This window comes from Podarcis vaucheri, assembly GCF_965113315.1.
Source record: "Podarcis vaucheri genome assembly, chromosome: 2".
Classification (NCBI taxonomy): domain Eukaryota; kingdom Metazoa; phylum Chordata; class Lepidosauria; order Squamata; family Lacertidae; genus Podarcis; species Podarcis vaucheri.
The window spans coordinates 53,363,366-53,388,235 of NC_138760.1; the positions used below are offsets into that span (position 1 = coordinate 53,363,366).

Consider the following 24,870-nt stretch of genomic DNA (forward strand, 5'->3'; position numbering starts at 1 on the left):
TACGGAATTTCTTAAGTAAATGTGTGTGTTAAAGTGCCTATTTACATCCTGAATATATTTGGAATCATTCCAACCCAGTTCCCAATGCCATGAACCCCTGGTCTAGTTCATAGGTAATGCTTACTTATGGTTCCCTTGATCATCCAAACACTGCAGTTTTCAAATCAGTAGTTAAAATCAGTTTAGTTTTGAATGATTCAGTCCACCATCTTGATTCAAACTGGTGTCCAACTGTATCCAAACTATTGTATATCAACTATTCCTATGTTGGGAATTGGTGCCCTCTCCTCCCCATAGTGATCTGACAGGAAAAGGTAGCAGGCTTCTCATATACTGTTCATGGATCCAAATGCAATCAAAGCATTAACAGTTTGTATTTATACTTCCATAAGAATATTCCCAAAATCTCAATCAGAACAAGTCTTTAGTTAACTGGATGTTACACAAGCAAACTTTGTCCACTGCACTTAGTTTTAATCAGTATCAGCTACAGGATAAAATATGAATCTTAAAAAAATTGTTATCCTAAAGCATAAATCCAACATGACCTAAGTAATATGAAACATCTGAACAAACATTTATTTACCCCAATTCACCAACTTTTTATCCACTAATCAGGAAACTATTCACAAAGAATTTCAGAACATTCCTTTTGAATGAGGACAATATACTTTGACGCAGCCCAAATTTATCTCCCACCCTCCTCTCCTTGTAAATATTGCATAAAAAATGATCTGTCCATTTCCAGTCATCTTGAATTTGCCAATGGCCACCTTTCCACTCAGAGTAAAGCCTTTTTAAAAAGCCCACCATGAAAGCAGCTCAAAACAGTCAAAATAGCTTATCTGAAACATGAAAATGGGATCCTGTAACTAGATCTTCCCCAATATACAGAATTGGCTTACACTGGAATACAGCTTCTGGAAGACTGGGAGTGGAAGTTAGTTTCCATGTGTACAAACTACATTCCAACAAATGAACTAAGCACCCAAATCAACAACCTGCACTATGTACACTACATGGAGCCAATAATATATTGATTTTTTTTACTGCCTATAATAGACTTTTAAACTGGCCCTTCTCCTTTAATAAGAATAACAAGTTTTCAGCTATTCACATCTCTGCAATTGTGAAGCTCTACTATACTTGCCTACACAAGTATACTGGACATAACTGATTTCAGAGCAGCCACCGCCACCTCTGACTTAACAGCAGTTTTCCTATGGTGCAACCTTTTCCAAGGCCACATTTTATTTGCACTTAGTAATTTCAACCACCCTAAGTATTTTGCTGTCTATTAAAGTAAATCATTGCATTATGGTTTGAGAACTTATATGCATCCAAATGCTTAATCTAAGTTACAGTTTTTAGGAAGCGTAAATCTTCAAAGCAACATAACTTGAAAGCTGTCAACAAGTGTGTTTTTGGCCTGAATACAATCTATAGACCTTTTCATATATTCAAAATTTACATGCAGGAACCATAACAAGCAATAAATTTCAAAGAAAAATGTATATATTTTTAGTTTGTAGTTTTAGCTCTACTTTGATGTGTCGGCAAGTGAAATACTATTAAAACAACATTCATTTGGCATTGGAGTTTCATGCCTTTTGAATAACCACAAATGAAGCAAGTATTATTTCCAGTGATATTTTATTGCAATATTAATGACTATTTGGCCAGAGAGAGTCTAGCTGTCATAACAGCTACTTTATTAAAAAGGGCTAATAATATTTTTTCATCTAATATAACAGATCAAACTACAAGTGTAATTAAATATTTTCAACAAGAGTAAAAAAGAAATTGTATGAATAAAATCCCGTTTTAAAATGCGGCCTAATGTTCAATACTGAACTCTGCAAACTGCATTAGTGAAAAGGCAATCCCAGTCAGCCTACGGCAAATTATGTCACACTTTCCATGACATGTGAACACTTGCAGGGATTGACCACTTTTTATTAGAGCTCATTTACACAACCATTTGAGCCTTTGGCAACTGTGGGCTTTGTCAGGCTATGCTACTGGAGGTTGGTCCAGATGGTATTATTCACCACATGCTAAGCTGAGCCTACACTGCCTTTTGGTATTCAGCTGCCAACTGTAGATTTTCAGTAATGGCAATTGAACACCATAAGCCAGTCTGAACTCTGACCATATCAGCACATGGCACCTATCTGTCTTCTCTGATGAAAAGAACCACTACAACTATACCCCCCCAGCTTTCTCACTATATTAAGATGCAAGGTTTAATACATTGTGCATGAATTGGGGGGGGAGGGGAGAATGCCATACTTCTCAACTTTTCTCCTCAAACTTCTTCTTCCTGTACACTTTCCTTATCCACTGAATGTTCTCTCTACTCTGTTGCAGCCAAACCATGTTGCTTCTCCATTTACAACTTTGCAGCAATTCAGCCCTTTCTCTCTGTCACCTTAGCAAAAACTATCATTCATGCGCTGCTCATCTATTATCTCAGCTTATGCAATCTTCTCTCTGGTGTTCTGTTTTCTCAACTTTATACCCTCACATATATCCAGCACTCTGCTGCCAAAATCATTCATTCCCTGGCCATCTGATCACCTTAAATCCCTATGCACTGGCTTCAAATCGATTCCTGGATCTAGCACAACCTGCTTTGCCTTTATTTTCAAAGTCCTACACAGCTTCCCTGACCATCTCTCCACCCTTATAGCCTGATATATCACTGTGAATTCCTTCTCCAGATTCTTCAATTACCCAAAGATCTCCATCCATTCCCCCTTACTGCTATGTATACTTAGAACTGTCTGGCAGAACAACTTCACATCTCTCCTTAAAGCCCACCTTTGTATTAACCTCCCTACTTCTTAAGGAACAGCTGATGGAGTTGGTTATGTTTAGCCTGAAGAAAAGGTGATATGATAGCCATCTTCAAATAACTGAAGGGCTGTCACACAGAAGATGGCACAAGCTTCTTCTCTGCTGCTCCAGAGGGCATGGTCTGAGCCAAAGGATTCAAATTACACAAAAAGCAATTCCGACTAAGCATTAGGAATGACTTTATGAAAGTAAGAGCTGTTTGACAGTGGAACAAACTACCTAAGAAGGTGTGGACTCTCCTTCATTGGAGGTTTTTAAGCAGGGGTTGGATGGCCATCTGTCAGGGATTATTTAGCTGTGGTTCATGCATTGCAGTAGGTTGGACTAGATGACACTTTGGGATCTTTCCAGCTCTACAATTCTAGGATGCATATGCCCTTCAGGAATTTGGCATGCAACTCAGTCAAAGCATGTGCAACTGAAATATCTGTATTATCTAACTATTCTTTTGTACTCTGTAAAATGTCATGCACACTGGTGGTGCTATTATGGTTATTATTCAGTGCTTTTCATAGATCACAAAATAGCAATCATAACTTGTTTATACAGTTTTAACAGCTTGAATATATTCCATCCTCAGGCTCAAACCATTTTCCCACCCCCCAGAGTGAGACAGCTGCTATGTTAACATGTATAGTGGTACCTCGGTTTAAGAACAGTCCTGTTTAAGAACGATTCGATTTACGAACTCCGCAAAACCGAAAATAGTGTCCCGGTTTGAGAACTTTACCTCGGTCTAAGAATGGAATCCGAACGGCGGAAGAGCACCAGCGGTGGGAGGCCACATTAGGGAAAGCGCACCTCAGTTTAAGAACGGTTTCGGTTTAAGAACGGACTTCAGGAATGGATTAAGTTCGTAAACCAAGGTATCACTATGTGATATGTCACCCCTACCCCACCCTCCATCACATCAAGATAGCTTTACCATCTCTCAACTGTACAATTTAGATGGTTTAGCAAGAGAGAATACTTACAGCCGTTCAAGTTGCTTTAGATCCTGAAATGCTCCACGTTCTATTACACTAATTAGATTTTCTTCCAAATGCCTATTTTAGAAAAAAAGATATTTGTTGATGTTAAAAGTATAAGCAATCTTCAAATTGCTCCAATTGCCTATGTAAAAAATAAATAAATCACAAAGGTTAGCTTCCCACTCTCTCCAAAACAAATGCTTATTATATTCAGTTAGCCTTCAGCCCAAAGGGATCTCAAGGCAGCGAATAGCAAACCACTAAAATACAATGTTGCAAAACATTCACATTAAAACAGAACTATTAAACAAGCTAAAAACCAGTCATATTAACTAGGGAAACAGAGAAGATACCAACTCATCCCTCCCCAAATGAAAACAATTCCTGCTTAAAAATGAGTTTATCCATTAGTTTCTTTTCTTATCTATCATATGACAATGACCACTGACTAATAAGGGCATAGAAATTAGATGTGGCATAGGGGAAGGGTGGTGACAGAATTCCGTGGGTCAACTTATATGTTTGGTAGAAGACGGTAATAGGTTAAAAAGGTTGCAGTCCTATGCATTACCCAGAAATAGACAACAATGAACACAGTAGAACTTGCTTATGAGTAAACATATAGGATTATGCGGTATAGGGTGTAGTAATCATCAGCACTACTTAGCTACTGAATGACATGTGCATCAAGTGTTAATCAGGCTTGAAGTATAGTTATCAAGTTAACAGAAAACCATACCAATTGAAAAACTCTATATAAGAGCTATCAGCTGATTTATATCTGTCTGTGTTAGATCTGTAATGTCTCTTTCATGCATGCAAGTTATTACTGCGGTCTTTGAGTGACTAACAGCCATGTACAAACTTGGCCTCAGGCTGCAATTTTAAATACCAGAATTCAGCTGAGTTCAACATGACATTTGACTAACCATATTTGGGGGGGGGGGCTTGTTAAAATCACACATTTTATTAGTGAGCATTTAATGGTTTGCTAACGCATTTGCACACAGATATTTCTACCACAGCATAACTTCAATAAATCAGACCATTGTCTGTTGTTGTTTTTCTGTTGGTGTCACTTATGAAATGTCAGGCAGTAATGCTATTCACACTTTTTCTGGGTGTGAACTCTCTGAACTGAGCCGGCTTTTACTATTTAGGACTGCACTGCCTAAGTCTAAGTCAATATCCTACAGACCTCTACAGAACTTCTTGCTTACCAATTTAGTAAAGTCAATTTACAAGCAAGCGAAGCGATACAATAGACTTATCAAAATCAAGTGTGGAAAGTACAATGTGCCTGACATTGTACCTTTGAAAAGTGTACTTTTAGCATATAAATGCAATACAGTGTATGCAGCACAGCTGTGTATCAGCTTGAAGACTGACAACACAGAGGGAAATTTATTGCTTGTGGTAGATAGCTGCTGAATACTAAAACAAAAGGAACTTCTTTAGGGAGACTCCCCCCCCCCCATACTCACAGAACACGAAGATTCTTAAGCCCAGCAAAGTCCACCTTTGTAATCCTTGTAATGTTGTTTCTGTCTAAGTCACTGCAAAAGAAAAAGTAAATTCATGTTTGACAAAAGCACCTGCGAGGCATTTCAACAATTTAAGAAATAACTATCTGTCTGAGAAGGAGAGAGAGCACCTAGGAAGACAAGATTAATTTATTCATGTCATAAGGCATTTAGCAAGTTTGTAAAGACTGGTGTGCCAGACAAGACCAATTGGTACATGAATAATTTCAGCAGTTTGCTGCAGGCAATACTACTACTAGAGCTATTACTGTATTTCCCTTTTCACAACTCCAATGTTGGCTCTATCAGTCTTTTCCAGAACAACCACAGATGGCTACTCAACTGAAGTTAATTAACTATATGAAAGTCAGGGCACTGTTGCAAGCCAAAATAATAATAATAATAATAATAATAATAATAATAATAATAATAATAATAATAATACTTTTCCCAGCACTGAGCCGGAACTGAACCAAATTTAAATGTCACTATCACACCAACTAGTACTGGTCCGTTCTGCAGAGAAGCATGTCTGGTTTCCAGGGCAGAGCAAATTGGTAGTGCATGTCTGCCTATACTATTGAGAAGAGTAATACTTTTCTAAATACCGGCACACATGGAATTTTGCATAATTTGACATTTTATATTTATTTTAATGTATAGGCAGTACATTAAAAAAAACTCTCTTGGTGTTAACACTGAGATTTTCATGTACGCTTTTAAAAAGCAAAATCCAGGCTGTGATAGTTTCAAATATTAGCTTTGCCTATCTAATATTACACACTGCAGTCCTGTTGTCTATTACATAACAATGCATTTTTCCTGTCCCTGTATTATTATAAAATCTGCATCATAAAAACTAATCATGAATAAAGATGCTACTTGACAACATGCATACAAAATGATTTTATGTACACATTTTAAACTGATTTGTATTATTCAGAATCTAAATTTCCTTGATGCACAATTTGTTTTCTTCACATTTTCTGCTTCAGTTTAAACATTGTCTGTCATATCTCCACTTGTAGAATCAGTACTTCATGAAGCTCATGGTAATTGATTTTTAATCTATGTGTAATTTTTAATTAATATCCCATCCTGTAGATAAACATATTACCTTGTTGCTTGTAAATACTAAAACATAAAATGGGCACATAATAAAAAAATGATAGAATTTAATCTTAAACATGTTTATTGAGAAGTTCCAGTATGCTATTCAACGTTAATCCCAGTTAACCACCCACAGACTTGTAGCCTTAATGTACAACATTTGAATAATTTTAGCAAATCCATGAGCCTGATTGGCATGACATGCTACATTTAATTTTTTTCAAACATGGAGTCAATTGTTCCAGTGGAATTTTATCCTTAACAGATATGGCATTCTAGGCCCCCTCTCTCCTGTGAATTTTCATTTGTTTAAAACCATCATTAACTGGATTGTCGGGTATTCAGGTGCCGTGAAATTATTAGACAGGTGGAAAACCTGTAGACTCCAACTCAGTTCAGCCTGCATAGCCAATGATAAGGATGGTGTTACGTTATAGGGCCTAACTTGCTCAATAGGGTCTCTAGAAGACCAATTTCATGTAAAGGAGCTGGAACAAGAGAGAAAGCTATTTCTACAAGGCCCAACCTCAGTATTTCCTGCCCACACCCACAAGGATACTTAAACCCTCAAGCGAGTTTAAACTTTTCCCTTTTTCCAGCATACACTTTCAATCTAAGTATTTTTATTTATTTATTGTCCTGTGAAAGCAAGAACCTAAGAAGCAAATGCTAACAAAGACATAAAACATATGCTTTGGAAACACATGCAAATGAGTCCATCAGTCCTCCACGTGAGATCTGTTTGCAGTAAACTTAAAAAAAGTTTAAAAAATCACAATGTACCACCAACATCCACTTCCTGCTCAAACAGGCAACATCCTTGAACTAACTGGCTCATCTCCCTGGCCCACTGGCCCTGTGAGGAGAGAGAGACTTGGCAACCCTACAGGCCAACACAGTGAAAGGCCTATTATTAAACATTCAGTAGCAATTTGCGTATACAAAGTACTCATGTTTCATTGAGCTTTAAGAGAAAGCAACAAAACAGTATTTTGGCAGCCTCTTCCTTTTCCAGCCTGGTAGTCAACTGTTCTCCTCCTTAAACATTTCTCCATATTTTCAACTTTGTTACTTGCCACATATCACTACCCTCTGAAATCTGAAGCCTAAGTGCAGCCACTTAGCTTCACTGAAATACCCACCTCCACCATTTACTCTGTCCCCTCCCACACCTTTGTTTTACCCCACACCCTTTAGCTATGTGACTTGTACCACCAGCTGTCCACAAAGCGTGTTCTCCTTCATGGAGAGCACGTGTTGCGGTGGGGGCCGCCAGGACACTCCAAAGTTGGGGGTGGGCTAACTGATCGTTGGCCACTGATGCGATTGGGGCTTCCCTTGTTGTTGGGAAGAAGCTAATGTTGCCATTTACTGATTGACAGCCAGAAATACTAAAACTCCTTGCATGAGGCTAGGGCTTCCTCTTTTCGCCAGTGCATCGGATTTCCCGTCCCTCCCTCCCTAGAATAGGGTTGTTCGCTTTGACCTTGCTATGCCTGTCATGGGGTCGTCTGCTTTGGAGCGGGGGCCTAGTAGGAATTTTGTCCATCTGGCTGATTGGCTGGGGCCATTTGGTTTTGCCTACTGCGTAGCAAATCGTCACAACTTGTAAGGTTGCAGTTAGGCATTGGTTTATGGTTTGGTTGGTTGAGGGGCATGGATTGGCTGTGCCTGCCCCTCTAATGCTGCTGCTGCAAGGGATTCCATTAAAGGAATTGGGGGCTAACTATTGCTTGTCCACTCTGTAAAGGGGGCTCGGGCCATAGCAATGAGCTCCTGGTTGCATTTGGGGTGAGGGCAGGTTCCCTGCTCCGCGTTACCCCCGAGTGTATTCCCCTATTCTGACTTTCGCATCGTGCGGAATGTCAGTCTGTCCCCCATGGTGGGGGCAGATAGTCGCAACCAATGTCTAAGCAACCACTCACAAATTTGTATTTTAATAAAGTTGTGGCCAAAATTATGCCAAAAACCTTAAACAAAAAATTCTGTGTGATGTGTGAGTTATTGGGGTGGACCTGGGGACCTCGACACGCAAATACATAAAAGCTTCCTACTGTTTCCCTCACAATTGCCTGCGCATCAGGAAATTGTTGTTTCTGCGTACCTTGTACTGCTCTCTAGCCCTGGGAGCCTTTCTGATAGCTCTGAGGGTTGAAGCATAACAGGGCGGGGATTACTATGTATTAATTTTACTGGGTTTGGGTGTGAAATTATAATATATTTTTACTTGCTATATTGGTGAACTTGATTGGTGACCTTTTGATGTATACCAAATAAACTGTTAATGGTTGGGGGTTTTAGTGTAATGTTTTCAGGTATACTTTTTTATACTATGTATTGTTACTGTACCACAGTATTTAGATGGTTTTAGTTTCTTATGTGAACTGCTCTGAGCACAGACCTAAAATGTGATCTATAAATTGAGTACAACCATGGCCATTGCAACAGGCCATACAGGTGTCTTATCTGGTATAGTAGAATTCCAGGAGCTGCAGCCTAATCTAGAAAATTCTTTGGGGAGAATTTTGGGGAGATCATAATCCTCCACTTTACCTCAATAGGTTAGGTAAACAGTCCAAGGTGTGAGGTAAATTGTTCCCCATTCATCACAATTGAATGGACTATAAGTCTCTTTCTTCACACCACTCACTTTCCAGTATAGAACAGGGAAAAGAGGACACAGGTAGGAAAAGCCTCAAGAAGGAAAGAATCACCCCACACTTACATTTGATACAAAAAAAATGGCACTGAACAAAAAATTATCTTGGCCAACCAAGAGTTTGAACTTTTCCTGAGTCCCACAAACTTGCCAATTAACTGTGCCACAACTTGCTATTTGTGGCCTGCTGCTGCAGTTAAAAGCTAGTTATCTTTACTGTGCTCAGCCTGCAGTTAACTTTTACTTCTTCTCTCCTCCTAATCGCACCCTCCTACCGTACCAGATATTCCCAGAACCTTAAGCCTTCAAATATATTCAGCTGCCATCTGCACTATACATTTAAAGCAGTAACATCCCACTTAAAACAGTCATGGCTTACTCCCCAAAATCCTGGGAAGGATACCAAGAGTTGTTAGGAGAATCCTATTCTCCTCATAGAGCTACGATTCCAAGAGTTCCCTGGGAGGAGGGATGGATTGCTAAACTACTCTGTGAATTTTAGCTCGGTGAGGAGAAAAAGGATCGCCTAACAACTCTCAGGGCTTTTAAACCACAGTTCCCATCATTATTTTGGGGAGGCCATTACTGTTTAAAGTGGTATGATACTGCTTTTAATGTATAGTACAGATGGGATCTTGGTCATTTTTTCAGATCAATAAAAAGTATATCCCACCCCCCGCAGCTCTAATAATGCTTCTCTGTTGCTTGGTATCACCATATGTACTTGGTTTCCTGCCTCAAATCTGTGGTTCTAAGAGAGGAAGAAGACCCTCTGAGAGCTTTTGCGGGTGAGGGGGGTATTCCCACAAATGGGGACACAGCTGCTTTAATTATGCCCTTATTTATTTATTACATTTGTACCAGTTTTGCCTTCATAGAGCTAAGAACAGCCACATATGGCTCCCAGATGGTATTCTGCCCAGGCCAGATCCACTTAGCTTCAGCAGTAGATTAGAGTCACATGTTTCAGCTGAACAAGTCAAGAGGCGGTATCTGGTCAACCTGGCACATCCCTCTTGACTTTATCTTAACATAAGTAACGGGCTCAATATGAAGACCTGTACGTCACCTGACAACAATCCATCTGGACCTCCTTAATCTTACATTCGAGACATACATATTGAGACAACCACTGGACTAGAGAATGCCTCATACTGCCCTCTGCTGGTTACAGTTCTCTCAAGAACACAAAATGTACATTTTCAGCAACTTGGAACTGAACTGGGCTATTTAAGGGGAGATGAAAACACAGAGTAATCTTTTGTGTGAATTAGTGGGACCCACCTTATGTTATACATTGAAGCCAGGGTGCTAAATCCTAATTTCAATGTTACAAGACTGACAGTTCGTGGAAATAGCCAGTTTTACTATAATTGCAGATTTGAAAAAGTGGACTTTTTGGTAATGGCCAAGAAAATGAAAAAAAATTAATGGCATTTTTATCAACATGTAAAATATGCTGTCGCAATCACAGTACTGAGTTTGGAAAAACTAGCACCAAGACAGATGTTAGAAGATACTGAATGTCTGTTGGAAAGGAAGTACCCCCATCTTCAGGGAGTGAGCTCCATTACCAGTTACTACTGAGAAGTCTCTGTTTTCAGTCACAGTACATTGGACAATGCCCACTGATGGGACCATGAGCAGTTCCTTCCTCACTGATCTCAGAGCAAGGATCAGGAGGTACTGAGGAAGGTACTCAGGCCTTAACCACTTAGGGCTCTGTACACCACTATCAACACCTTGACTTGCCAAAAAGTTGAGTGTCTCCATTAGTAGTGATGCAGGAACAAGTTACAACAAAAGAGTACATACCGGTATATGCCTACATTGTTGATGTTTCCCTTCACTATTACAGTTGTGGGGAAACAGATTGTTGTTAATGAGAAGAAAGTTAAACCAAAACACAATTATCACTAAAGCAGCTGTAAAAACACTGTTAGCTATAGATGCCAAAAATGATACCAAAATGTTAACATAAATATATGGTGCACATTGAATAGAGAAGGCATTTCAAAGGCACAATGAAAGTTACAAACAACCCATAGTAATAGTAAGTAGAAGGAGCGAAGTTAGAGATACGTGCAGAATTTTAGAAAGCAGTGAGGAAGTGCAAGTTAGTCAAGTTGTTCAACAAAATGTGTGCTGAGCAGAAGATCATTTTCAAAGTATTATCATGTACTTAATTCAGTATATAAAAGAAGAGATATTACTGAGATATTACTGCTCAAATGCTGTATATCCTTCAAACATATGGTAATAAGTTTTACCGGTATTCGCTAAGGAAAATATGCACAGGTGGCCATCAGTAAGTTGTCATCTTTAAAAGAAGGTGAAGAAGCAGTTATGAAGCAAGAAGGGAACATGTTGAGAAGGGATATTCTGCAGTTAAAGGATGCTACACCATTAACAATGGACTTCAGACCATATAACTTCCATTTACCTGAGTTTTGCATCCTCATTTTACATCACAGTTGCAGGGGACAACATGAGAGGATAGTGGCATCAGCTTCCGAACAGATCGTTCAAAGGAAATTTTTTTACTAAGAAAGACATTTGGGGCTGTATCCAGTGGTGCCCTTCAATTCATGGAATATTCTTTGACCTAGTGTTGGTCTCCACTAATAAGAGAAGAGGGAATGTGATTTCTCACCAATTTCCCCCTTTCTCCCTGCAGCTTCTCTCAGCACCTTCTAGAGCAGTTCTGGAGATTCCTCCCTACCTCAAGGAAGAGATTGGGGGAGGGAAACAGCTGACTCCCTTCCTCTTCTCTTAGCAGAATCTTCTGCTATATCAAAGACTGAGTGAAAAAGCATCACTGGATTCAATGACAGATATCAAAATACCTCTTTCCATTCTCCGTTCTTCAAGCCCAGTTCTTCAAGCTCAGTACAGTGGTACTGTTGAGTTGTGGGCGAACATATCAGACGACACAGCGATTCTTCAAACAGCTCTTCTTTATTCTGAGGCCAGAACTGAACTGAGCTGAAGGGCTCAGTCAGCCTGCTTATATAGAGCTCCAGTACCTTGTTACTGTAACAACTTTCTAAAACTATCCAATCACTGAACGTCACTTTCGATCCTTCATTTGCATACAAACTATCCAATCACTGAATGTCACTTTCGATCCTTCATTTGCATAACTATCTACAGTATCCCCCTGCTGGCCCAGGGTGAGAACTTCAGTACATAACAGGTACCTCAGGTTACATACGCTTCAGGTTACATACTCCGCTAACCCAGAAATAGTGCTTCAGGTTAAGAACAGAAATTGTGCTCCGGTGGTGCGGCAGCAGCAGGAGGCCCCATTAATTAAAGTGGTGCTTCAGGTTAAGAACGGACCTCTGGAACGAATTAAGTACTTAACCCGAGGTACCACTGTACACTTTATCACATTATTGCGATAAAATGTATGCAACAAACTGCTGAAGCACAAATTACTCAATAATTACATGGGTTAGAAAATTTTCCCTTTTAAATGGAACTGTAAATAATGAGTTTAACAATTTATCAACACTTTATGTGCTAGATTTGCTATTTCTGTATCTTTAGAATGCCAGCTATTTCCAGTAAAAGCAGCTTTGAATAGCCAGGAAACATTAACATTTGTTTTAGCATTCCAAAAAACGATTATGAAATGAGTCTCATACATTCATAACCTGCATGACCTGTGGCCCTGCTTCTCTCTCAGCAAATATGGCAACAGTTGTTACTCCCTACAACATACTATTGGTTGTGTTCTTCCATTGTACCTGCTAGCAACCTCCCTCCCTATAGTTTTAAATTCCATAAACTCAAACTAAGGTTTAATCTTGATCATTTTTAACTAAAACAATCAAGAGCTTATTTCTTAATAGAACATTCCCAATACAACAGCCAATCCTCATAATTGACTTCAATAGAATAGTTCCAAGTTAAAGTTCTGTAAATAACTAGAAGCTCTTTCTTCACCTCAGTAGGTTTATACTGAAATAATTACCTATTAGGCAAACTGACATTCACATTACCTATACTGTTTGACATCTACATGAAACCGCTGAGTGGGGTCATACAGAGGGGTTTGGAGTATGTTTTCAGCAATATGCTGATGACACACAGTTCTATTTGTCCTTTACATCTGCAGGTGTAGCAGTGGTGGTGCTGGACTATTGTCTTGCCTCAGTAATAGACGAATGAGAGCCAACAAACTGAAGCTCAAACCACATTACAGTGGTACCTCGGGTTAAGTACTTAATTCGTTCCGGAAGTCCGTTCTTAACCTGAAACTGTTCTTAACCTGAAGCACCACTTTAGCTAATGGGGCCTCCCGCTGCTGCTGCGCCGCAGGAGCACGATTTCTGTTCTCATCCTGAAGCAAAGTTCTTAACCCGAGGTAATATTTCTGGGTTAGCGGAGTCTATAACCTGAAGCGTAGACTGTAGACTGTTCCACGCTAATGGTAGATTGTGCCCAGCTATGGTCACACCCTTTGTGTTCCTCCCACCAGCAAAAGTTGGCGTTAGAAGCATTTGTATATAGGGATGGGGAAGGAACAAAAACCTTTGTGGGGTCAGTGCAGCCAAAAGCAGCTTCCAAGCCAGGCCTGGCTACATTTCCTCCAAGTTCCCTGGCAGGAGGCCCAATAGGCTTGGGTCTGATTTGGATGAGTGTGGACCATGCAAAGCAGACCAGAAAAGAGACTGCTTACAGCCAATCAGTTTAAAGGGAAAACCCCTACAGGCACAATATGAGCTCAGCTACCGGATTTTAAATGATTCCTGGGGCTAATGTAGAAGAACTAGTGGATTCAGTCAGCCAGAGTACAACTGATGTGTTTATTCAGTTCACTTTGTCTAACACAACATGCAGATGATACACATTCTTGACCATTAGCCTTTATGATGAGCAGCTTTTCTTCATTATGAGTAGCTATTAATGTTAAGTACATGCAGCAGCCAAATTCCACTTCAAATGTGACTTTTAAAGACACTGGAGTACTACAAGAGTACATTCAAAGCAAAACCTAATACACACAAACAACTTTCCCCCCAAAAGAACCCACTTCGATGCAGCTTTTCAAACTCAATTGTATAATAATAATAATAATAATAATAATAATAATAATAATAATAAACAATTCTTGAACTTTGGAAAAACTATTGCTATACCCTGCCAAAACTTTATATTTATAACCTCAAGGTCCAGCCTTTTATGCCTCCTCTAGCCAACTCCTACATCCAGGCTGGTGCCAAATGCATCGTCTGGGCACCCCAGGACCTCCATACACAGTACCCTGGTTTGCACCCTGGAGAGGTCACTTTGGTGCTGCTAATGCAGCAAAAACAGCACAGGAGGCAGCAGTTACAAGTTACCGATCTCTGCAGCCACAGCAGGTGCTGTGATTCTCCAGAGGTCTCCAGACAGAAGCCTCCAAGGGCCAGCCCACCAATTCAACAAGCCAAAAACCAGTTCATTTCTGTAGGCTCGGTTTTCTCCCACCAGCTACTAACAACCACCATTGTGGCACTTAGATCTTGGCCATTTCAAGGTGGAGAAGGGAGGAACAAGCATTTTGTGGTTTCCAAGTAATCACAGGGCACATTTGTCAGCTATATATAGTTTAGCATGTCATTGGTTGCTAGGACACCACAGAGAGCTTACCTTCCCCTCCCCTGAACTAAGAGAATAGCCATATGACACAAGTTGAAGAACAGCAGAGACACCTGTCAACTGTCTGAAATTGGCCCAACATAAAGGGAAAGAGATGGCCACACCCAAAACCACTACCCAGAGCACAGAAATATGGCCTACTCCAAAACCAAGCCAAGTTACTGATCCAAATAATGATCCTGTCATCATAAATATCTATGGTACTCTCTTCTTTTTCTTTAAAAAATGAGTGTTTAATGTTTAATTTTGAAGTAAATAAAATGCTACATTGTCATTGCTAAGCTATGGGCAATGAAAAACTGGCATATGACCTTCTGGCCATAACAGCTTTCGGTACGATTTTTTCCAACCCAAACAACAAACCAGACTTATTTATGTTGGCACTGTTAGAGGAGTTGGCGGGGGGGGGGGGGTAGAAATGTACTTCAGGGTTCATGAATGATGCAGTAATGTAGCCCTCTGTGATGGGGATGAGGAAGCAGGCATTACACTCTCCCTTTGGGAGAGACTGAGCAGTTAAATTTTTCTTCAGCTGTGTGGCTAGCAGGATGTATTCTGGCTTTTAACAGTGGTAGCTTAGCAACAGGAAAAGGACAAAGTACCCCTGCCTATTGGAAGACTGCATTACTGTGGCTTCCCATCAGCAGCTGCACATTGAACATTAGCAAGGGTATCAAATCAGGCACCCCAGAAGCCAGACCAATGTACCATAGTCTCCATGCACTGAAAGAAGGCACTTCAGTTTGGTAACTCACCAATTTGTCAGGCAGCACTATGGGCTCCCAGACAGGAGTTAGGGAACATCTGAAACATCCTACCTCCACCCTGTTGCAGTCTAACCAAAGCCTCACTGAAACTCCATTGATTGGCTTCCAGGAGCCCTAGAAGGAAGGGCACCACACAGGAAGTGCTAAGCTCACTGTAGAAAAGCCAGTTACCTCCAGCTCCCATCCTCCCTTGTAAATCAAGCCAAAGATCACTTCCCTTTGCTTGGGAACCCACCCAGAACCACCCCTTCTTTAATAAAGTAGTCAATGCCCAAGCTTATAACTGCTTGGACACACCAGCCCTTCCTTCTCTTGGTGCTCCTGAGTTGCACTTCTATACTCTCCAGTCTCCTTTCCCGCAGAGTCTTCTTTCCTTTCAGGTATTTGTAAGACAGAGTGGAAGGGTAGGTAACAGCGGCGCCTCTCCTCTCCAACCCCATTGTCCTCCCTGTGATACTGCAACTATCCTCCTTCTCCCTCCACTTTTGTTCAAGCTGCATTTAGACGGCACAGTTGTGTTCCCAACTCACCCCCACAACCAGGAGCAAGACTGTGCCGCTGTGAGGTCAAGGACATGCTCACAGAGTGACAGAGCCAATCCAACACTTCCACCAGTGCACCCGGCCCGCACAACCCCAACTTTCCCACCAAGCTGACCTGCCTTCCCCACTCATGCTGGAAAACAGCAGCACCACTGCTGTCAGGAGAGCAATGGTGTGGCACTGCCTCACCGCTCTGGATGTTCCTGCAAACAACCCCTTCTTCCCTCTGCCCCCAATCTCCCTTCTGGGAAAGTCTCATAACTGAACCGTTGGTTGCTGTTTTAGTTTTCTTTCCATCAAAATAGGTATTTTCTAGAAAAGCCCTGACTTTGAGGACACTCCTCCACCAAGACTAAAAAAATCTGATCATCCACACCCAGCTCCTTGGTATTTTGATTAGTGGGTAGGACAAGGCTCCACCAGCTTGACATCAGGCTGTTCTTGGGTGGAACTGGACCAAGGCTGCATTTCATCACCACTTAATTTTTGTATTTCCCCCCCCCACACACACATACACTTATGCTCAAAGTGTCTTGCAACAAGGACAACAGCAATATACCACAAAGCAGCATTTGCAAGAACCATTTCCTAACAGCAACATAATGGCAAATGCAACAGCATACAAAAAAACAACACTTGTATACTATAAATGTAGCAGCATTACACATCTTTGCAGTAGGAAAAAAAATAACAAGGGAGTATGAACCATTTCACCGTGGTCCTAGATGTTCTAGCCACTGCTTGGATATCCACTGCAAATTAGCCAAGCATCAAGTCAGTCTGACCAAATGTCAAGGCTTCCCTCAGTTTCCCCAGAGGATCACTGCGTCTTTGGCACCAGCAGTTCAGGCACCACTGAGGCTTCCAAAGACAGCGGCTGGGGTAGCTGGAAACACTCCTCCCTTGAGGTTACTCAAAGTAAACAGAGTTTTCGTGCACTTGCCATGGTGTCCGATTGCAACAGAAGTGGTTTAGTCATGCTGGCCACATGACCCAGATGAGTGCGGCACCCCACAGTCAAGTTTGACTGGACCTAACCATCCAGGGGTCCTTTGCCTTTACCTTTCTACCCACAGTCCATCACCTGCAGCAGATTTGCATAAGGCTTCCAAAGGCAGGGAGTAGGGTCACCTTAGGAAGAGCTTTCCCCCCCTCGCACACCATTTTTGTGTTGCATAAGGGCTTATTCCCCAACACATGGAGAAGTAGAGTGCAAATGTGTTTAGAGACTTGTGTCCTGAGCAAGCATAGTAGCAAACTTTTTTCCTTTGTGATATATTCAACACATGCAGCCAAGCAAAGCCATTGGTATAACAGGCAGTTTTTGGGGAGGAGGCAACAACAGTGGAATGCAGTGATTTCAGATAGAAACATAAACACAGACTACAATGGCATGGAATGCCTACTTAACATAAACACTAATCATGTGAGTTCAGAGCTTAGCTCCTTTGGAGGAAGCTTTACCCATAAACATGCTGCATTAGCCATTTAATGTGAAGCATATTTGAGTAAAATGTGGGCTTGTGTGTGTGTGTGTTTTAATTTAGTATGACTTTCTACAAACAGGAATGTTAAAAGCATGTGAGCCAACCCTGATACAAAAACAGGTTTGAATTGCTTCACCACTCCATCCTTCTGCAAGAGTAATTATATTAACGACTGCCAGTCATTTAGAACACTGTTGCTCTCCCAAATCCAATACTGGTCTTAATAAAAATTTAAAAGTGGCATAATTTGGAGGATATAACCTTCCCAAACAAATGAATTACTTTTTTTCACCCGTCATATGTTACTGAACAATTCAAAATTTGAACATCAATTTCATCCCACTCATTATCTCCTGCTGTTAACAATACACATATCAAAGATGTCAGATTTCATCTGAATCTAAATATTGTATTAATTTATGCTTTTTTTAAAAAAAGAAAAGAAAAAGCTCTCTCTTCACTTGATTTTCAGATGAACTGCCAGCTCCCTTGTTACTCCAGCCTTCCCCAGTGGCCAAGAGCTGCCAAGAGCTCCAGATTCCAAGGTTCTTATCTCCCAGTTGTTATGCTGATGTATCCACCCTTCTCTACAAGTGGGTCCTGTCCAACACTACTATTCAGCAGATGTCCATTTGTACAATGGAACTTTCCACTCAGCTCCACTCTGGAGCAGATTTTGAGGGCGAGCAGGGAGAGGAGAGGCAGGGGAAAGTCCCATTGCATGAATGGAACTTTGCATATGCAACACTAGATTCAACACAGGAAGTTTCCATACTGGAGTGTGGAGCACTGTCCAGCTGTGTATGGCTGGGAACATCTCACCATGTTCCTTTATGAGTATGACGCACACCCATAAAATATCCTCCTATTATTTATATAATCGTTCCCCAGGAAGGATCACCGGGCACATTCATTGTATGTTTTTGGGCACCAGGCAAAAACATTCCTCTTCAACCGGGTCTTTTCAACATTCCTCTTCAAGCAGGCTGATTAATGCTCTACAGCTTTTTTAATGTGTCTGTGGGAAGCGGGAGTTATTATTTTGCTGTTTTATTTTTAATTATTTACTTGTTTTTATCCTGTATTTTATTCTGTAAATCACCCTGAGATCTTATGATGAAGGGTGGTATATAAATCAAACGATCAAACAAACAAACAAATATAATAATTATTATTATCTGATGATAAAAGAGTTGAAAGTCAGGGAAGTCATTATTATCATTGTTGGCTTCACTTCAACTCACAAAACCTCTACATTATTCTCTAAACAGGTAAAAAAAATGGATCAGCAGTTAAAAATGAATTCAGGGATAGTTGACACAGGACAGTGTAAACCAGCATGAATTTCAGGATCAATCATTTAAGTTTTGCCACATCTCTCAACCTCCATTCACATCTTAGAGCTCTTCCATTGGTTAGAAAACCTCAAAACCCATCAAACCACTGGCTGGAACAAAGAGCAGCCAGAGAAGGTTTGGGATCGGGCGGTGGGGGGGGGGGAGATCTTACAATTATATCCCACCGTCCTTTCATCATAGAACCACTGAGGGGGCACAAAACTGAGGGTTCCCTGGATGTCTCTGGCACTGCCAAGACCTAGACCTGCTTAGCTTCAGCAAGGTGGAAGCCTCATGTTCAATAACCATACCATGGGTCAGAAATGGAAGGAGGATGAGAGTGAAGCAGAAGTTTCTGTCCTACACAAACCCATGCTCCTCAGCAGCTTTGGACATCTTTTCAAAGTGTTACTTCATTGTCTGATCTGGAAGTACCAATCTTCCATGCAGCATATGCAGTAGCTGTTGTGGGTAAAAGACACAATGTTGTTTTTAAAAGGTAATAACAATGGATTGCTGTGGGACAGCAGTGGTGACAGGAACAACAACTATTTCTTTCTCTCCAACTGTTTTGTTACAGTTCAAAGTTTTACTATTTTAAATTATAATTTAAAATGCATCAACAGCTTTTTAAAGCAAGGGCTTTACTATGTGTAAATCAAGATCCTCCCTTCATTAGCCCATTGGATAATACGTAGGTGGATTTGAGTCAGCAATACACCAACTAAGGGTCAATATTTTCTGGGCAAATATTTAGGAGACAAGTCAATTGTTCATTCATTGTACTCTGGAGAGAGCAGGGTTGAGCCATCGCCCCAAATTCACATGAATTAAGTGTCTCCCAGGCAACTGAACTGCCACAGCTACTGAAAATGTTGCTTCACAACACTGTGGACTCATGTCCAGTAGCCCTTATTCCTGTAAGAAAGGAAGCATAAAATATCACACAGCTTCCTTGAACGGTACTGAACCCAATCCAATCATCTTCAGCAGAAGGCGGCTGGCAAAGCTTGTAGAGCAGCCTTCTGCCCAACCGAGTGGGATGGTTTTATTTCCCCAGCTACCATTCCAGTAATTCTGCAAAGGCTTTTCTTTCACACAGAGTGGCATAAAAGATATCAAAGGTTCAAAATGAACACCCCAGAGTGGGTATATGAGATTCCAGAGATGTTTACAAACAAAAAGTAAAATGTAGAAAATAAAATTAACAATAAAAAAAATCAAATGAGCTGTGTATTAACCACAGTTCTATATCCTGAGCCAGAATTGTGACTGGGAAACTGTTGCAAGGCTATGAATATACTAGCAGTGAACTTGTGGTTTTAATCCTAGCACGTCAGCGGACCTGATCCTTCCTGCATCTGATCATGATTTTGGCCATCTCAGGAATATTTCTGCTTGAATTATTCCACAGCATCTTGTTGGGTGGTTTCTCTCCTCCTCCCTCTAAAAGGGTCCTTTCCACACACCACAAAGTTCTCCTTTCAGTTTATCAGGTTCCTTCCTACAACTCAAAAGCAGGTATCCCTGCTTTTATCCTGTGTATCAGGCAGGGATTAAAGAAAGTAATCTTCTGCATGGAGGTGGACTGATAAAAAAATGTTTACCTGGCAAACCTACTCTAGAAATATACTTTTGCTTCTATAGTTACAGAATATCGTTACCCCAGTGCTGCCTATTATTTCTTTTATTTTATTATTCAGTCATAACCCATAATTTTCAGGGTTCCTATTACTCATAGCTATCATTTTAAAGATGGTTAAAAAACACCCTACTTTGTTCCAGACAAGCTGAGAATTCAAGACACACATTTCCCCAGCTCAAAACAAGTTCCTAAGATTATTAAGCAAGGAACCGCTGTAGGAAGAGGATGATAGATTATGAAAAGATTCTTAATTAAGGTCAGCAGTTTGTTGACTTCTAAATTGTTCTAATAAGAACCAGAACCACCACTGCGTTTGCCAGGAGAACATGAGGACACTTTTAAACTCCCACCCATCCTTCCAGATGCATTCTCATGTTAATATTTTCCCATTTGCTTTTCAAATCCCACTTGCACTGTTTTTATTACATTGGTGTTTCAACATATTTGTGCCATTAAGCTATATTAAGCGTTCTGCTTTCAACCATTATTCTTAAGGGCTTGGCACTGTGTGTCAGAATATCTTTTGTTCCAGCCTTCCCCATCATATAATAGCTATTTCCTGAAACTTGCATGGTGGGCCTATCTTCCATCACTCGGGATTGAAAAATATATTTAAGCATATCTATATTTTCTTTGCAAGTGAATCAGCGGTTTGGGAAACAAAATATTTCAAAATACATCACCACCTTCACACCAACTGTGGAATGTTTTATATCCTGCCACAAGAGAGCATAGAAACCAGATATTACTAAAATAAAGTTGAGTCACATTATTGACCTCGGCCAGTTACCTTCAGTCAGCCTAACCCACCTCACAGGGCTGTTGAGAGGATAAACTGAGGAAAGGGAGAATCGTGTCTGCTGCCTTGAGCTTCTTGCAGGTGGGATGTAAATGTAATAATAAATACATATATGCTTTTTGAGGAAGATGGCAATCCTGTCTGGAAGCAAATATATTCTGGCGATTTCCCACACAGAGAACCTAAGGCGCCTCAGATGTTGACAGAATACAACTCCCACAATCCTCAGCAAGCATGGGAAATGGTCAGGGATGTTGAAACTTGTAGTCCAACAACATCCAAAGGGCCACAGTTTCTGTCATAAAGAGTTGACAAAAGACCTAATTCCTTGAAGGAAATTTATGCTTGGCATGTGCAGTGAAAACAGTGGTATCAACACTGCTCACTAATCTTGGTAATACCACCTCCAACAAAATTACAGTGGTACCTTGGGTTACAAACGCTCCGGGTTACAAACTCTGCTAACCCAGAAGTAGTACCTCGGGTTGCGAACTTTGCCCCAGGATGAGAACGGAAATCGCACGGCGGCAGCAGGAGACCCCATTAGCGAAAGCGTGCCTCAGGTTAAGAACGGTTTCAGGTTAAGAACGGACCTCCGGAACTAATTAAGTTCATAACCCGAGGTACCACTGTAATTAAGAAAGCCAGCATTATTTTTGCTGTCATTGCCCAGGAGCTGTAGTCACATCTTCTGTTTGTTTCCCTCTCCCTTCCTTCTTTAGGAACCAGGACTCTAGATGTTGCTGCTCAGACAGTGATAATGGAGGGAAGCGGCAGAAATAACCAAAGCTGCCTCATCTTAAAATTCTGCAGCAAATGTAAAGCCAGCAGGGAATCTCCAGGTTGCAACTCAACTTCCCTACACTCCTGAAGGTCATCCTGGATCTCTTTTGTAAGGGAATCCATCTCCCTTCAGCATAGAGCTATGGCAATCGTTGGGTCAGTGCAAATATTTTGGCTTGCTAGATTGAATGACCCCCTCCTCTCCCCCTGATGCACTGTTATGTGGGTTCTTCCAATGCCCCCCAAGCAAATATGGGGGGCACAGAGGGCAGGGGAGAGGGGTAAAGCCCTGTTACACTCCCAGAAGAGGGGTAAAGCCCTGTTACGCTCCCAGAAGTCCTTGCACAGGCTTCCACTAGCAGGACTCTTTAGTTGAATCTGGTAATATACTTGTTATTCCATCTGCGGAGTATGATTGCGTAGCTCTACATTTTCTTGAAGATCTATATGCTGCCTCGCTATGATTTTTAACAAGTGTCAGCTTAATCCTGTGACTCGAGGGTGGCTAACCTAGGCCCTCCAAATGTTGCTGGACAACTCCCACCACCCTTGACCATTACACACACTGGCTGGGGCTGATGGGAGCTGGAATGCAACAACATATGACTATAGTAGCAGGTGTTCATTCCTAATCTACCTACTTAGCACACAGCTGACATTTTAACACTGCCAGTTGTGTGGAGAGACAAACTCCCAGTGCTCCAGTGATGCTCCCTTTGGGGCCAAAACACAAGAATTGAGTGTTCTCCTGCCCCAATCCTAGGTTGAATTCCTAATGGCTAGCAAACAGGTCGAACCATTCCCATGGTAGTAGGAGGAACCAGCCAGAAAGCTGGTGCATCTCTGGAAGGAGTTGCCATGGAAAGGAATTACATAAGCCATGGCAAGGAAAAGGGATGAAATAAAATCTCTTCATTGATGCAGCCTGCCAGCTTGGCTGCTCAACACAGCAAAAGTTAAAACGCTACAACCACTGTGATGATGCAGAAGAAGACTGTGGTGGCTCATTATGTGTGGAGGAATGACTTTAGGGTTTTTAGTTGCTAAAATGAAAATGAAAACCTGCAATTATCTGCCCATCCTTAGGTTTTTCTCTCGCTTGGAAGGCCATCCCAGGCCCACAAAGGAAGTAACCCTTGGCATCAATTGTGTCAATATTCCTAGCCCTGACCAGATTTTTCTCTAAAGAAATTCTTTTTCCTCTAAGTGAAACAACACCCAGATAATTGATACCATTCTGTGTGAAGATCTAAAGCCAATTTGGTTGGCATTATCCATGGGCAACTTCAGCTGTGCTGTTACAATGAGTTACCTTCACCACATACATGTGTATGTGTGTGTGTATACACACATTAATAGCAAGCTCAGTTCTCCATGGACTTGGCTGGCTTGCACTCTGAACAGGAACACTCCACACTACAAGAGTTTGTTGCAGCTCCCATTTATTAGTTTAAAAGTTTTTGCATTCATCAGTATGGCAAAAGAAAAAGAAAAAAAGATTTCCTTACTTTTACTTCTTCATATTGCAATGACATTTTGCTCTCTGAAGCTGAGTTGTACACAAGTCTTCTGCTTGCTATTCATTCTCTCCCCAAGCTACCACTTTCCTCTTCCCTTCTTATGTGTCACAACTGAAGTCTCCCTGAGCTAATTAATTATAGTTTCTTGTTACATCCATACTGGGAAATTATTGTTGCCAGGCTCAGAGCAAACCAGGTTCTTAAACTAACTTCAAGCTGTGGTTTACAATGCTACTTTGGATGTTTCCAGATGGGGGCTTAATTTGCAAACAAGTCATTATGAACAGCTTTTTTTACTTATTGGATTTCCCCCGGAAAAGGTAAATCAAGATTAAATGGGAGGGAAATATGGACTGGCATTTTGATGTCGATGACATCATGTGGACTTCACACACACACACAACCCCTTACATGCATGAGGAGAACCAACACCACAATAAACACCCATCTGGAAGCACCCTTTGTTCTAATCCTGGTATTCCCAGTTTAGACATCAGACAAAACTATGGTTAATTAACCCTGAAATTCTTCAGCTGAAGCATGAAAAGAAGAGAGGAGGGAAGGAGAAATTCAAATATGGTGCATATCTTGGATTAATCAACTGAGATACAAGCATCTGAATGAAGTCTAGCTTTCAGCCTAACCTACTCACATGGCTGTTGTGGAGATAAAAATGGGGTGGGCAGCAGAACTATGCTCCTGGGAGAACAGGTGAGATACAATAATAATAGTACCATGTACATGCCGCTGTAGTAATTGAACTTTTGTGGTGAACAAAGCCCTTATAACACCTTAAACACCTGTGTATCTGTTGCACTGGTGCAGAAAACATTAGCTGCATTAAGATGCAATACCTATAGGATTGATTGCATCCATATGATTAACTAATATATTTGCCATGTTTTAAAATTGTTACCAAGCCACTAGACAACTGGATTCTTGCTTATACTGTACTGTTGAAATGCAAACCAAGCATTTTACTCTTTTTTGTTTGTTTTGTTATTGGCCATTTACAGCAGATACCCCCCCCCCTTGAAGGCTACTGCTTAGGCAAAATGCAGGTTTTTTACCAACTCTCAGTTGAGTAGCTGTTAGGAGACCAGAGGCTGCCAGCAGCAGTCTGAGCAGACCTACAAGTGTTTTACGTGCACCTCAGCCTGTGATAACACTTAATTTTTAATCAAGCTAGCAGTAAAACGTGCCACTGTCTCACTTTTGG

At 40.9% G+C, this 24,870-nt stretch overlaps 1 protein-coding gene across 2 annotated transcripts in view; it reads right to left on the bottom strand.

The window, feature by feature from the left end:
- Positions 1–24,870, bottom strand: part of SLIT3 (slit guidance ligand 3) — a 413,252-nt gene that overhangs the window by 376,800 nt on the left and 11,582 nt on the right. For both annotated transcript variants that reach the window (XM_082212998.1, XM_082212997.1), the window contains exons 2-3: positions 5,315–5,386; positions 3,834–3,905 (exon numbers count right to left, since the gene is read on the bottom strand). In XM_082212998.1, the coding sequence (XP_082069124.1) occupies positions 3,834–3,905; positions 5,315–5,386 (144 nt within the window). The remainder of the gene's footprint in view (positions 1–3,833; positions 3,906–5,314; positions 5,387–24,870) is intronic.